The sequence below is a fragment of the Xenopus laevis genome, chromosome 4S (assembly GCF_017654675.1).
Source record: "Xenopus laevis strain J_2021 chromosome 4S, Xenopus_laevis_v10.1, whole genome shotgun sequence".
Classification (NCBI taxonomy): domain Eukaryota; kingdom Metazoa; phylum Chordata; class Amphibia; order Anura; family Pipidae; genus Xenopus; species Xenopus laevis.
The window spans coordinates 67168532-67182812 of record NC_054378.1 but is presented as its reverse complement, the minus strand read 5'-3'; the positions used below and the strand labels follow the sequence as shown (position 1 = coordinate 67182812).

The following is a 14281-nucleotide window of genomic DNA, read 5'->3' as shown; positions in this document are numbered from 1 at the left end:
CATCTCCACACCCCATAGACCCTGGACCCAAGTGTTGAAACTATTTAAGAAAGGGCCTATTCGTCTCAACCCCCTATTACCACTATGCGGTAATTCCAACCTACCCCACTTACGAAACCTGAAGGACTTCCTGTATTGGGCCGAGGCAATGAATTAAATAGCCTCTCAGAACCTCTCATTATTTAGATATTTTCAAATTAGGCACACTTTTAAGACCCAGTTTGGTACACTTTCTCCAGTCCTTGCCACAATGACAATAGAGGAGACCCTCTTAGCTGAACAACCTGTAAAGTTGGTGTCCAGGCTCTACAGAAACCTTCTAGCCAGTGTCCCCCCTCCATTCCATACAGCTCAAGCACAATGGAAAACAAACATTCCAGAGCTAACCCAGGATGATTGGGATGAGGCCACAGAAACTATGTACAAAAGTTTGATAGCAATGAGGGATAAAGTGATACAAAACAAAGTATTCCACCAGCACTATACAACCCCACTTAAACTAAAGGCAATGGGTAAGAAGGACAATGACACCTGCCCCAGATGTGGGACCCCAGAAGCCAACTTTCTACACATGATCTGGACTTGCCCAGTAATAAACGTCTACTGGTAGCACATAATGGCTTCCTTAGCACCCTGGAATACCCACAGATACTCTCCCCCACAGTATGTCTTCTGGGTGTAGTGGAGTACCTAGTGCCCACTGCCTGTGCAAGATTGAGGCTTAGGACACTGCTATTCTATGCCAAAAAAATTTGTAATTATGCACTGGATGGGGCCCACCCTTCCTTCCCACAAAGGACTCCTGGATAAACTTAGTTGATTCAATGATACCCAAAATAAAGCTTAACCATGAAGCGAGAGGCACAGCAAATAAATTCAAGAAGGTATGGAGTCCTTAATGGGAAATGGGCCCGGGCGTACAACCAAGAGATCACTATACAACCTGATAATGCATCTTTTTTACTTTGTACCTGTAATGTCTTTCAAGACTAATTCAACCTCAAAATAAGCTGAAATATTTGAAAGTAAATCATCCAATACCAGTGACACATGTTTAACTGTACACATGTTTATCGATATATAAAAATGTTGTTGTAATGTTTATAAAAACTAATAAAACATAACCTTTAAAAAAAAAGTAGTGTGGCACATTTTATAAATCCATGTATGCTGATGAACATGTCTCTCTGGGTATAATGTTCTTTAGCCATATTTTGGGTATGCATGGGTATTTCCCATGAAATTATTATTATTAAATAAACCCAATGGAATTGATTGTCAACATGAATCAACATGAAAAACATAAAAAAACTTAGTAGTATTTTACTGTCACTACTTTGGCCTTTTATAAATTCCAACTTTCTCAGTATTTTTTTACAAATAAACCAACCCAAGATCAATTCACAGTTGAAGGAAATTTAAGTTGAACACCTGGTTCTTAGCAAATGTCAGACAATGTTGGCCCTTAAAAGATTTCCAATTTATTTAATCAGGTTAAGAAAAGAGATGGAAAATTGATGATCTGAAACTGTCAGGGAAGATGGAAAGTGGCCAAGTTATGAGAATATTGACAGGGACCAGCTGTAGAAATCATGTAGCAGCCAAACATTGAGCATAAACATATATGTTCTTGAACACAGACAAAAAATCCAGTATTCAGTTGGTCAATATGATCAGACACTTAGTTGCAAACATTGCATGATTTATTCATCTTAAATATATAAAATAAAGTATAACATGTATAACATGTATAAGAGAACTTTCACATTATTACATATGTGTGTTTTTGTTAAATTGTATAGTAAGGAATGGTAGGGGTTGTAGTTCTCAACTGTTTGGCAATGCTTTTGACCCTGTTGCTCTCAACAAAAACCTCTATTCAAAATGCCATTTAGACCTACATTCTGAATAAATATTTATGCTGGCATTAGCTTGACAAAAATTATTATAAAACATCTATATAAAATGATTAAGCATGGCCAGATTTAAGGACAGATAGGAAAAAGCTATTTAAGTGAATTGCATACAGCCACAAAGAGTTTAAACATTAGAAAAGGAGTGTCCCCAGATCCCCTTTCATGCCAGTCATGCATTTGATACACCCACCCTGTGTCCAATGAAATGGGGGAAATTGAAAATCAAGCAGGGCTCCCCTGAACCACGCCTAACCTGTTAGATAGGGGTAATGGACTAAAGATGGATGTCAACCTAAAAGTTTACTTTTTGTGAGAGAGCACAATTTCCAAATGCCAAAAAATACCATTCTGTACCAGTAAATTGGAATCACTGCTATTACCTGCTGCATTTTTCATTCATTGCTATAGAAATGTATTTTCAGGTGCTTTGTCACCCTATGGGAAGTATGATTTTCTATGGTAGACAGTGTCCTGTGTGCTATCACCCTAAAACCAGTTGCAAAATGAGGCATTTTCTCTGCCTGAAGAAAAGGTTGATCCATTCCCATACATTTGTGTTTCCATGCTGAAATCAACAGGTTGATGTTGTGCCATGGCAGTGCACTGATAACATAGAGCTGAGACCTTTTGCAATGTGTGCCACTAGGAGAGGACGTAAGACAGAAGGTAATGTAATAAAAGTTATTAAGAAAAATATACACAATTCGAACATTTATTCCTGCGCGCGAACAATTTTATGCAAATCTAATATAGCTTTTGTGAACCTGGAAACTACTAAGCAACATTATCTGCCAGTGAAAGAATGAAACTCAATGACCCGTAGAAACTGTAAGGGGCATAACAGGGTCAGGAAGCAGGCACCCCCACACTAACACTGTTCCCATGAAAATTTGAGTTGTGATTGGTTAGGGCCAGAGGAGGGTTCTCTGTGAATGTTCCTAGGGAGGGAGGTTTCATAGAAAAATTAGTACAGACAGTTAGTACGGACAGTTAGCAGTCCAGTTTGGGCAGTCCTGCCAATCTCCCTCTCACCAAGGGGCTTGGCATGGTTAGCGGAGCAAGAGTATTTGTCATGAGTTGGTACAAGAATTTGGCCTGGTTGGTTGTTTGTTATACAAACGGTAGGGATGGGCGAATTTGACCCTTTTCGTATTGCAAAAATTATATCCTGGATAACAGGTCCCATAATTGTACACTATATGGAGGTTGGTAATATGTTACGTCCGAGTGAGCAATTCAAGCGGCACTCCGGATAAGTTTGAAGAAGTTTATTGCAACTTGAGGGTAACAGCATTGCATTACACGTTTCAGGAAACATTCCCTTAAACATAGGCCTTAAGTGAAGGTAATATGTTATCATACATAAGCAATGTTTTGTTTAATAAAATGCTCTGCAGCCTTTTTATCCCAAAACAGTGTCCTAATGTTTAATTGTTTGAGGGAAGGAGTGGTATCCCGGGGTTGGTCTCCTCGAGGGCGGGGGGGGGGTAATTTTTGTATCTGTGCGCAGTGTTTGTAATATTTTTTTACTGAAAAGTTATTTTTGTGTAGAAATATAAGTAAGCAATTGCAATCCTAACATTTGCCACTCCCCCAGTGATTTGAACTTTCCTTCTCCTTTAAAGGGATACTGTCTTGGGAAAACATGTTTTTTTCAAAACGCATAAGTTAATAGTGCTGCTCCAGCAGAATTCTGCACTGAAATCCATTTTTCAAAAAAGCAAACAGATTTTGTTATATTCAATTATGAAATCTGAAAAGGGGCTAGACATATTGTCAATTTCCCAGCTGCCTCCAGTCATATGACTTCAATAACTCTTTACTGCTGTACTGCAAGTTGGAGTGATATCACGCCCCTCCCCCCCAGCAGCCTAAAAACAGAACAATTGGAAGGTAACAAGTTAGCAGCTCCCTAACACAAGATAACAGCTCCCTGGAAGATCTAAGAACAGCACTTAATAGTAAAAGCCCACTGAGACTGATTCAGTTACATTAAGTAAGAGAAATAGCCTGCCAGAAAGTAATTCCATCCTAAAGTGCAGGCACAAGTCACATGACTGGGGCAGCTGGGAAACTGACAAAATGTCTAGCCCCATGTCAGATTTCAAAATTGAATATAAAAAAAAATCTTTTGAGAAATTGATTTCAGTGCAGAATTCTGGAGCAGCACTATTAACTGATGTGTTTTGGAAAAAACATGTTTTTCCATGACAATATCCATTTAAGCAGACCTTTAAGTGCTCTGTGCGGAATTGATGTTTGAAATGTCATTCATACCTGTCTAATAAAGAGTACTACATTGCAAAATGTGAAATTTTGCATTTCCCATTTATGAATTTTATTTCCCCCCATTAAGTATAGTAACCAATGTGGTTGTAAAGATTCTGCCTGACAAAATACGAGTGAGTATAGAGAAAATTGGTAAACCAGTAGTGTGTGGGTATGTTGGTAAGAGGGTTAGGAAGGTTTTTAAAAATCTTTTTCCCATTTACAGATGTCCCACGTGCCGTATGATATAGCAACCCACCACTCTGCACTATACTATAAAGTGTCTGAGTAATGCACAAGGTTACAATTTGTTAATGCTGCAGCTGCTTTGTGAAAGGTTGTATGTACAGATGAGAGATTCTGATGTGTCACGGTGTGGGAAAGAAAGTCGGACGGGGTCATAAACAAAGACTGATCTTATCCAGTGGCCATCTCTTTCTGACTCAGATTGGGTCTCTGTACTTGTCAAGCTTCATTTAAATCTGGTCTTTTACTAACGCCTCCTTAGCAGCGGAAGGTCAGAAACAATTACTGTTTCGCCTCCAGGGACTTTCCTCTCTCTCTCCGTAAAAAATTCACAAAAATATTTCTGTCTCTGAGTTTTAGAAGCAAGACCCCCCTCCCCCACCCCCCTCTCTCTAATTCTATTGGCTATGCAGATTGCTCATAGAACTTAATCTTGCAAATAAAGTCCATATGGGCTCTGGATAGCTGCAATGTAATTCTGTTCAGGGACTTTCCACATGAAGTCCAGCCAGTCACCAGACCTACTCCAAGAATGGAAATCCCCTTTTTTCCCTATAATATGTTTCTGTTAGATTACAGCTACATTCCCATTTCAGTGAAAGAATAACATTGTGTTTAAACAGGTTAAGTGCAGATGAGTCATTTTTATGGGGCTGGGAAAAAGAATGTGAAAATGCTTCTTGTTAATGTTTATAAACACAGGAACCTGTAGTCTGGATACCACAAGCACAATGCACAAATAACACTGCATTTGTTTTTGTTCTGTAAAATACATCTTTATCTTATAAGTCTGATGCCTGTCTCTATTAAATGACTATAATGAACAAGATCTATAATTAACATGTAAAATGTATCACCAGATACAACAGACAGGCTTCTCTAAACAGGTGGAGCATTGCCATATTATATGGTGTTTAGTGATGCACCAGCTGTGTTGAGTGCTTAGTGATGTCACACGTCGCTTAGTGATGTCACAAGTCGCTTAGTGATGTGGCAAGTTATTTTTATGCAGTGGGGCACTTACCCCATTTATTGTGACCACCTGTTTATCACCGTTTAAGGGAGAGACAACCCACCCCTCATCAGGACAAAGACAAAGGGTGGGTGGCACCCCAAAACATTGTGGCACAGGTGGTCACAATAAATGGGATATTCACATTGAAACTTGAGTATTATATAGCGAATAAAGTGACAGAACTAAGCACCAGTTATAACCGATGACATCACAAAGCACCATCATTTACAGGATATTCATGATGTGTATTATAATAAATAAAATATAAGAGTTTGATAAGGTACATGTATGGGAGTCTATTTAGAGCTAACATTTTTTATGGGAGTCTATTTTAAGCAAATAATTACATTTTTTTTACAATTATTTCCTTTTTTTCTGTAACAATTAAAGAGTACCTTGTGCTTAATCCAACCTAATATATAATTAATCCTTACTGGAGGAAAAACAACTGGGTTAAATTATTATTTTTTTAGAAGATTTAAGGTATTGTAATGTCCCATATTTGTACCTCAGATGTCCATGACTTGTGCTCTTTATAAAATATCCTTATATTATACATTTATACATTATTTCCAACATTATCTGATTTTCTATTCTTGCTAGAGATGAGCTCATTTTTTTTAAGAGGCATGGATTCACTGTAAAATGACTAACTTCACCATCTGCTAATATTTTCACTAAACCATGAAAAAAATGTCAATATTTGCCACAAAAAAAATGTGGTCATTGATCATAAACCACTGATTGACCCCAATGTATTTTGCGCAAAAAAATAAAATATACGTATTGATTTCAATATATTTTGAGTGGATTTGCTCATCACTACTCCTAATCTAAGCAGTGGTTACTTCTGTCATAAGACTCGTGAGCTTTCACATCACATTATGGTTTTACAAGATTATACCAGGTGCCATAAATTAATTGATGGTCAAACCACAAGGTTGAAACTGCAAAAAATCAGAACCTGTATGGTCACTTTACTAATGCAAAGGGTAACGTTTGAGTGACATGGGGCAGAAGGGCTTCAAAAAAAAAAAAAACTGGATTCAATTTTACTCCAGTGTGGCAGATTCACATGGGCATCAACATGCTAAGGCATATTCCCTGTACTCCCACTAAATGCATGTAAAGCTGGCCATACATATATCAATATTATATAAAGTAATTATTGGTAGGTGTATGGTCTCCCTCTAAACCTGACTGATTGAACTTAACCTATAGGGACATAAGTAAGGCATATCCAACCGTCATACAAGCTGTTGTTGATTTCCAGAAGAATGCTGCTAAGGCATACTGGGAGTTATAGTTAAAAGAGAACTAAAGCTTAACTAAAGAAGTAGACTAGAAATGTTGCACATTATGTTTTGGGTGTCTGTGCCAGCCCAAGGCAACCACAGCCCTTTAGGAGGGAAGATCTGTGTCTCCAAAGATGACCCTGTAGCTCCCCATCTTCTTTTATACTGATTCACTGCATATGCTCTGTGCTGCTGTCACTTACTGAGCTTAGGGACCCCCTTACAATATACAGTACACATGGGGGCATATTTATCAAGGGTCGAATTTTGAATTGAAAAAACGTCGAAATTCGAATTCAAAAAGACCAACCGAAATCAAGTCGAAGTTTTTTTTGGTCGAATAGGTCAGTTTTGAGCAAGTAGGTCCATATTCGGCCGAATTCGAATCGTACAAATCAAAGGAATATCGCTTTGATCGAATTCGATTTAAAGTTTCTCCCAAAAAAAACTTAGATTTTTCAAAGTCCACCAATTGACTCCAAATAGGTTCTAGGAGGTCCCCCATAGGCTAAAACAGCAATTTGGCAGGTTTTAGATGGCGAATGGTCAACGTCAAATTTTTAAAGAGACAGTACATGATGAATTTAGATTTTCGATTTTTTTCAAATTCAAATCGAATTTGGACTATTCCCTAGTCGAAGTACACAAAAATAGCTTGCAATCCATATTTTTTTAATTCGAAAATTCACCTCGACCTTTGATAAATCTGTCCCATAGAATACAAGTGTCATAATATAAAGCTGATTAGTAATTAATGCAGAAAATTACTACATGGCAGGACAGAAACCTGTGCAACTAGCATCATCGTTATTAATAAACAGTCCTGCAGTGTCAACTTTTATTACAATCCAACTTCATTTTCTGCTTGATAATTTGCAACGACCCTCAGTCCTCTGAACATGTGAGTGTCACAGACACTTTCCAAGATGGTGACCCCTTGTGACAGGTTTGAAATCCTGGATCATTGCTGCTATTGACAAGCTAAAACTTTTAAGGATGCACTGAATCCACTATTTTGGATTAGGCCGAATACCGAACCCTAATTTGCATATGCAAATTAGGGTGGGAAGGGGAAAACATTCTTTACTTCCCTGTTTTCTGACAATAAAGTCATGCAATTTCCCTCCCCGCCCCTAATTTGCATATGCAAATTAGGGTTCGGCTGGGCAGAAGGATTCGGCCGAATCCGAATCCTGCTTAAAAAGGCAGAATCCTGGATTCGGTGCATCCCTAGAAACTTAAGCCTGTTTCAATAAAAGCTCAGTATATAAAAGATGGCATTTTTAGCCATATTCATTTTTAGGGGTTAGTTCTCCTTTAAGCAACAGCTGCACAGATTCATGTGTGATATTAAAAGCAAACTTGGAGTCGTGTGACCTGTATCATGGCATGGGGCCACAGACCCAGTCCCTATATATTACACAATCCCCTCCTCCAATAACATGATGAGAAGTTCCCTTTCAGATGCCTATCACCACTTGTTTACAAGGCATGTGCTCGCTCCAGCACTGACATTTACTACTGCAACAAATGCTGCTGTTTATTCATTCCGTTCAATAACGGTTCATCGTGCCTGATGACTAAAACACGACACATATTGTAATTTATACCACACTAGACTGAAGGGAATGAGTCTGTCAGGAACAAAGCCAGTCTCTGGAGGTGGGGGGATTGGGGGTAAGAAAGGGACAGGTCTGGGGCCTTATTCCGTGGCAGCTGTTTGAAGCTTCCCCTATTGTAGGGCCATGCTTCTGACAAGGTGCCGCTTGTTTTTTTCACTTTCTCTGACCTCTGAATCAGCACAGTCATGTGACCACCCAGGACTCCTCGCTGAGTCACAGCAATGATGGGAATTGTGCCGCTCACCATAGATTCATTCCCAGAAACCCCCAACAATACCAGCAGGGACACCGTTTACCTGAAACATCACTTATCCTCTTTAGAAACTAGATTGCTTTAAAATTTAACGTACAGTCTAATGTGCAGCATTTTGGAACAGAGCTTGGTTTACCGGCATTGCTGTTCTAATGAGTATTCCAGAGAAGGGTGCATATTCTCAAATGCATTATGGCTTTACAATGTATTTATAGCAGAAAATGTTATATGGTAAGAAAAAGCTGAGATATCTTAGAAACATAAGCCTTTGCATAGGTATCTGATATTGTATCAAATATTGATATATTTTAGTAAATGAGTTGAGACAGAGAGCAAAGTTTCATGCAGTTGGGTTCCTGGAAATGCACAAAGGCTTTGGGTGTATTAGGGACATTTAGCATATAGTCCTCATGAACAGCCGCTGAGGGGCTGCAGGTTGTACATACTGTGGTATATACTGAAAATATTAAATTCTACACAGTATTGTGTTATGCATGTATGTAAGGGGGGATACTATGCAGGGGGTGAAACATAATAATGGAGGGCCCTGGTACAACACTGCACCCCTCCCTTAAAGGAAAACTAAAGCTTAAAGTGATACTGACATTAAAAAACGACTTTTTAAATATGAATGTACGTTAAAAGTTACCTATAGGTCATGCTGATTGTTTTTTGCTGAGAGTTTTGTTTCTGTAAGTTATTGTTAGTTAAAGTTCTTAAACCTGACTGTTTTGCAACCCGACTGTCCCATCTCAGCCTGTCAGTTAAAGTTTCTAATGCTAACCCCCTCAGATCAGACAGGTAATGTAAAAGCATTGGGCAAATACTTTATGGCAAAACTATAAGTAGCATACAAAGCCAATATTATGATAGATAATATAATATAATTTCTGGTGTCAGTATCTCTTTAACAAAAAAAATTGGACAGAAATGTTGTACATTGTGTTTAGGGCCTCTATACAAAGCCAAGGCAGTAAAGATCTGTGCCTCAGTAGATGCAAAGATGTCTCAGTAGCTCCCCATCTTCTTTTCTGCTGATTCACTGCACATGCTCTGTGCTGCTGTCACTTACTGAGCTTAGGGACTGACACAATATACTGCACATATATAAATGTCACAATATAAGGCTGATTAGTAAATAATTCACATTTTATTTGGTACATGGCAGTTCAGAAACCAACTCACTTAGGGGCAAATTTACTAAAGGGTGAAGTGACTAACGCTGGCGAATCGTCATTTCGTTACTGTGTCGAACGGGCGTAACGGCGCTAGCGAAGCAGATAGACTCTAGCGCTACTTTGCACTCTTACGCTTTGGCGAAAGAGTGTTACTTCGCAAATTCACTAAGATGCGCATTTTACTGAACGTTACCTGTTCCGCCAGACTTGCCTTCGCCAGCTCAGACCAGGCGAAGTGCAATGGAATGTATAGAGCTTCTTCAATTTTTCGTTGAAAAAGTTTCTAAGTCCCAAAAAATGCTGGCGTCTTTTACTTTTTCAGGCTGCAAAAGTCTGTAAAAAATGTTTTGGGTACCCGGTCTCCCCCACACATTTCCTATCATATGGCACATAAACTATACAGTTTGCACATGTGTAGGGCATTATAACAACTCTATTTCATTTTATTAAGGTTTCCCTGGGCTTCTGTAGTGTAATGTATTTGCTACATATGTGTCCATTCAATTTTAACTTCCTGCCGTATGCAAATAAGCCAAAGCTAGCGTAACTTCGATTCGCTTGGCGCAGTCACACTAGCACAACTTCACCAGAGTTCGCGCCCTGGACGCAACTTCGGATTTAGGTGAATTAGCGTAGTCCTGGCGAATCTACGCCTGGCGAAGTGTTGCGATATGAGCGAATGCGAATTTACGGAGGTTAGTGAATTTGCCCCTTAGAATGTAGTAACCAGCCCTGTGGCATAAGCTTATATGACAAAGCTCATTTTCTGCTTAATGATAAGTGACGACCCCTAAGCTTAACTTCTCAACAGCTACTCAGAGCCCACTGAGCATGTGCATGTCGCAGACACTTCAAACAAAATCCAAGATGAGAAACTCCTCTGACAGCTTTGAAAGCCTGAATCATTACTACTATAGAGATGCTGAACCTTTAGGCTGGTTCAGTAAGTTCACTATATAAAATATCACATATCTAGCCATATTCATTTTTAGTGTTTAGTTCTCCTTTAAAAGAATACACAATAATGGGGGGGGGCCTAAAGCTTCTCGTACCCCATACTACTGCACTGACCACGCAGTAAATACTTCTGCCGTCTCTGTCCTTCCTTATAACTCTCCCTTTGCTCTTGTTGGCAGTTTGTTCCAGTGTGTGGTTGTTAGTTGTGCTGCAATGGGTCAGAATGTATGTTCAGTGCACAGCATGCAGGGCCTATACCAGTGATGTCCATCCTGTTGGTCACCATAATTTGGGTAAGAGGTTGCTGGACTTTATAGTCAGTGCCAATTCTCTGCTCTTTGCACCCCAGGTGGCTCCTGTGATGCTGCCCCTCTTCCCAGGGTTTACTTTTTTTGTGAGTCAGATACAGACCATTTTGGTTTCCTCTCAATCTTTGAAAACCAGTATATCGGTGTAAAAAATAAATGTTAATTTGCGGTGGTTCAGATGTTTATTGACCTTTTAACATAAACCCATCTGAATGAATTAAGTCAAGTCGGAAACGACCACTTCCGACAGTGGAAGAAAGTTTCCAAATTTTATAGCTTGTGCCAATGTGCAGTCAAAGTAATAAAACGTCTTACTGAAAAAGTTGATATGTTTGCTCCAAAAGATTGCTTCAAGCACTTCTTAAAAGTGCGCAATGAAAATTCGCAATGTGCAATTACAATTCGCAATGCAGTAACAGTAAAGGAAGAATATTACATTGCGAGATGTGAATTTTTATTCTTATTGGTGCAAATTGTTTTTCTCTTTGCAACTTTTATTACATTAACCCAATTGCCTTTTATTACATATGAGGGTTAATCTTTAATGTAACCGTACTTTGTAATTATTGTATAATGATCCCCTGTTTATTCTATGGATTTACTGTTTTGCTGTACATCACTGCACACATAAGTAATACTATATACATAAAAATATACATACATACAAAAACAAAAGTGATTATATCTTGGCAAAGAAATAACCATGGGTATGAGTTTATTATTTATGACAATTGGCTAGTGGAGTAGACAAAGGGTTATTCTGTCAGCTCTTCAACATATCTCTTCTGATTTAGAACAGCGCCATGCATCATATAGTTCAGAGTGACTTTGCCATCATCACTGGCAGTTCTGCATAAGCTGTAAAATATTCATAGGCATGCACACTGAGTGATTAAGAGAGAGAGAACATGTAATCGATACTTTACTTGATTATGTGCCATAAAATGCCATCAAGCTGCTTTTAAGAACCAGCCTTGAATCCACAAGATATTGAGTTTCATTTGTAATCTTGCTCTGTAATGCACTGCTAACATTTGTGGTTGGTCTCAGAGTACTGATTCTGTGAAAAGATATCACACTTTAAAAAGACACTTCATAACCAGTGGAAATGTTTTCCTGCTAGCCAATCACAAGCAGCATCAGGTTCCTGAAACATAAAATCATGTGTAGCAAGACCCATAAAATAAGAGAGTCATAAATGAAAAAAAAAACCATTACATTCCCTGGGAGTTATTTTAGAGGAGAACTATGGTGAAAACTATGAAAATTAACATTTTTTCTAAGCTTTATATTTTTAATGAATTACAAATGTTGTATTAATCAAGATAGGCTTAACTATCCCTCTCTCAGCAATCTGTTTTCTACATGCAGGAGTCAGATATTGATTCACAAACTGACAGAACTTGTGCTTATTTTGAAAGAGTGAGCTCTAACACATCTAGGCAAAGGAAGCCCCTAATAACTCTGAATCTGAATTTTTCTTGAAGACAGAATGAAGAGAGACAGCTTTCCAATAGGGGGTATAAGCTAGCGGCATCCACAACAGACACTTTCTTCACATTTAAGCAGTTTATTCAAATGTAGGGGTGACAATTAATAAATCCTGCCCACAGTGTGCTACACATTTGATGAGTTCCTTTACTAAACTGGACCCCTTGTGGACTACCAGTAAAACCACATAAGTTGGGGTCACCCCTGTACTTACGATACTATTTTGGGGATTGCTCAGCCTCCTGGCTTTCCTCAATCAGACATACTCTCTGTCACTTGGTCAATGGTTCCCTCTGCACCTTGCAATGGCAGGTGTCACCCCAGCCCCTCTGAGAATTCCTCACACAGGTAGCCATACTTCTCTGTGCCCCACTCAGAGAGACCTTCCTAAGATTTCCACTACCATTAAAAACCATTCCACAGGACAGCCTTCCTGTGGAAGAGGAGCTCCAATTTGTGAGCTGGATGAAAAGAATGGAGTAACTGGCATTTAAAAATCCTTTAAACAGAAAAGACATCTTCCTTGAAGGTTGTGTTTCTTTATGGAGAACTTAAAGGGAAAACTGACCCTTTTACCATTTCCTTTGGTCACGCTACTACAGGGGATAGTGAAGAGTATCTTAGAAAAAGTACTGCATTTTAAGTTGATTAAACATAAAACATTTATTTCCACAAGACAATGCTTTTTGAGATAATTTTGAGAAAATCAGCTACATATAAATTTAGTAGTTCACTGTAAGGTGTACTGGGAGGCTGGCACTCCATTCCATACAGATAGTAATTTGCTGTGTTCAGGTTCCCTCTCAGTTTGCAACAGAAAGTTCCTGAACCCCAAATAGGCGATGGTAAAGACCATTCCTGACAGGGGCTTCTGGTTCACAAAAGGGAGCAATTTTCAAGAAGTCCCAGGGTTCCTGACTCACTTGTCATAACAGGATTCGTTATGCCTGCTATATCAAGACCAACCTAACCATGCAGTAGCCTTATGATGAACAGTCAAAACAAGCCAGTTGAAATAATAGTTGTCTTGATCTTATGTTTGGTGGGAATTGGATAATAAGGATATGTCCACATAGGCATACTTGTCTTCAGAAGATATTTTTTATCTGAAATCGATCAATGATCAGAATTAAAACAAATTTATAGATTTTAGCATACAAGTGCACACAGTTGACTTTTATGTCATATCTAAAAAAAAATTGCATGCAAAACATGAAAATTATTAAGAATTCCACCTACGAGCCCTCCTAGCAGGGAAGCTAAAGGAAAATAATTGTTCTGCTGACTTTATGGTGATTGTATGTGGCCAGTAGAATATGTTGGAAAGGATAGGATGTTGACTTGTGGCCATTGATTCAATATCCATGTTTCTTCTAGGTATGTTTGCTTTTAACCCCCACATTGTTTTTGAACCAGAACCTTCCTGGACTGAAATACACGCCTTTTTACATAGGGGCATATTTACTAATGGGTGAATTGTGTTTTTTGGCGAAATTTACTAAAATGTCGAAGAAAACAATTTGCTAGCAAGAAACCTCAGCACTGGAGAACTGTTTCGCCAGGGAATTTTCACTAGAGAATTTTCGCCAGTGGTAATTTATCAAGGTGCGAACGTTACCTTTTCACCAAAGTGAACTTTGCCAGGTTCAGGCTGGCAAACTCCCATTATAACGATAGAGCAGCCACTTTTAAATTGCAATCAACAGCCCTTTCCATGCTGCTTTTCTCCATG

At 38.7% G+C, this 14281-nt stretch overlaps 1 protein-coding gene across 1 annotated transcript in view; it reads left to right on the top strand.

Moving 5' to 3' along the window:
- The first annotated feature begins 250 nt into the window (after positions 1–250).
- LOC108714984 (FGGY carbohydrate kinase domain-containing protein-like) overlaps positions 251–14281 on the top strand; it is a 145924-nt gene continuing 131893 nt past the window's right edge. Inside the window, exon 1 of the mRNA XM_041591497.1 lies at positions 251–512. Within this exon, the coding sequence (XP_041447431.1) occupies positions 251–512 (262 nt within the window). The remainder of the gene's footprint in view (positions 513–14281) is intronic.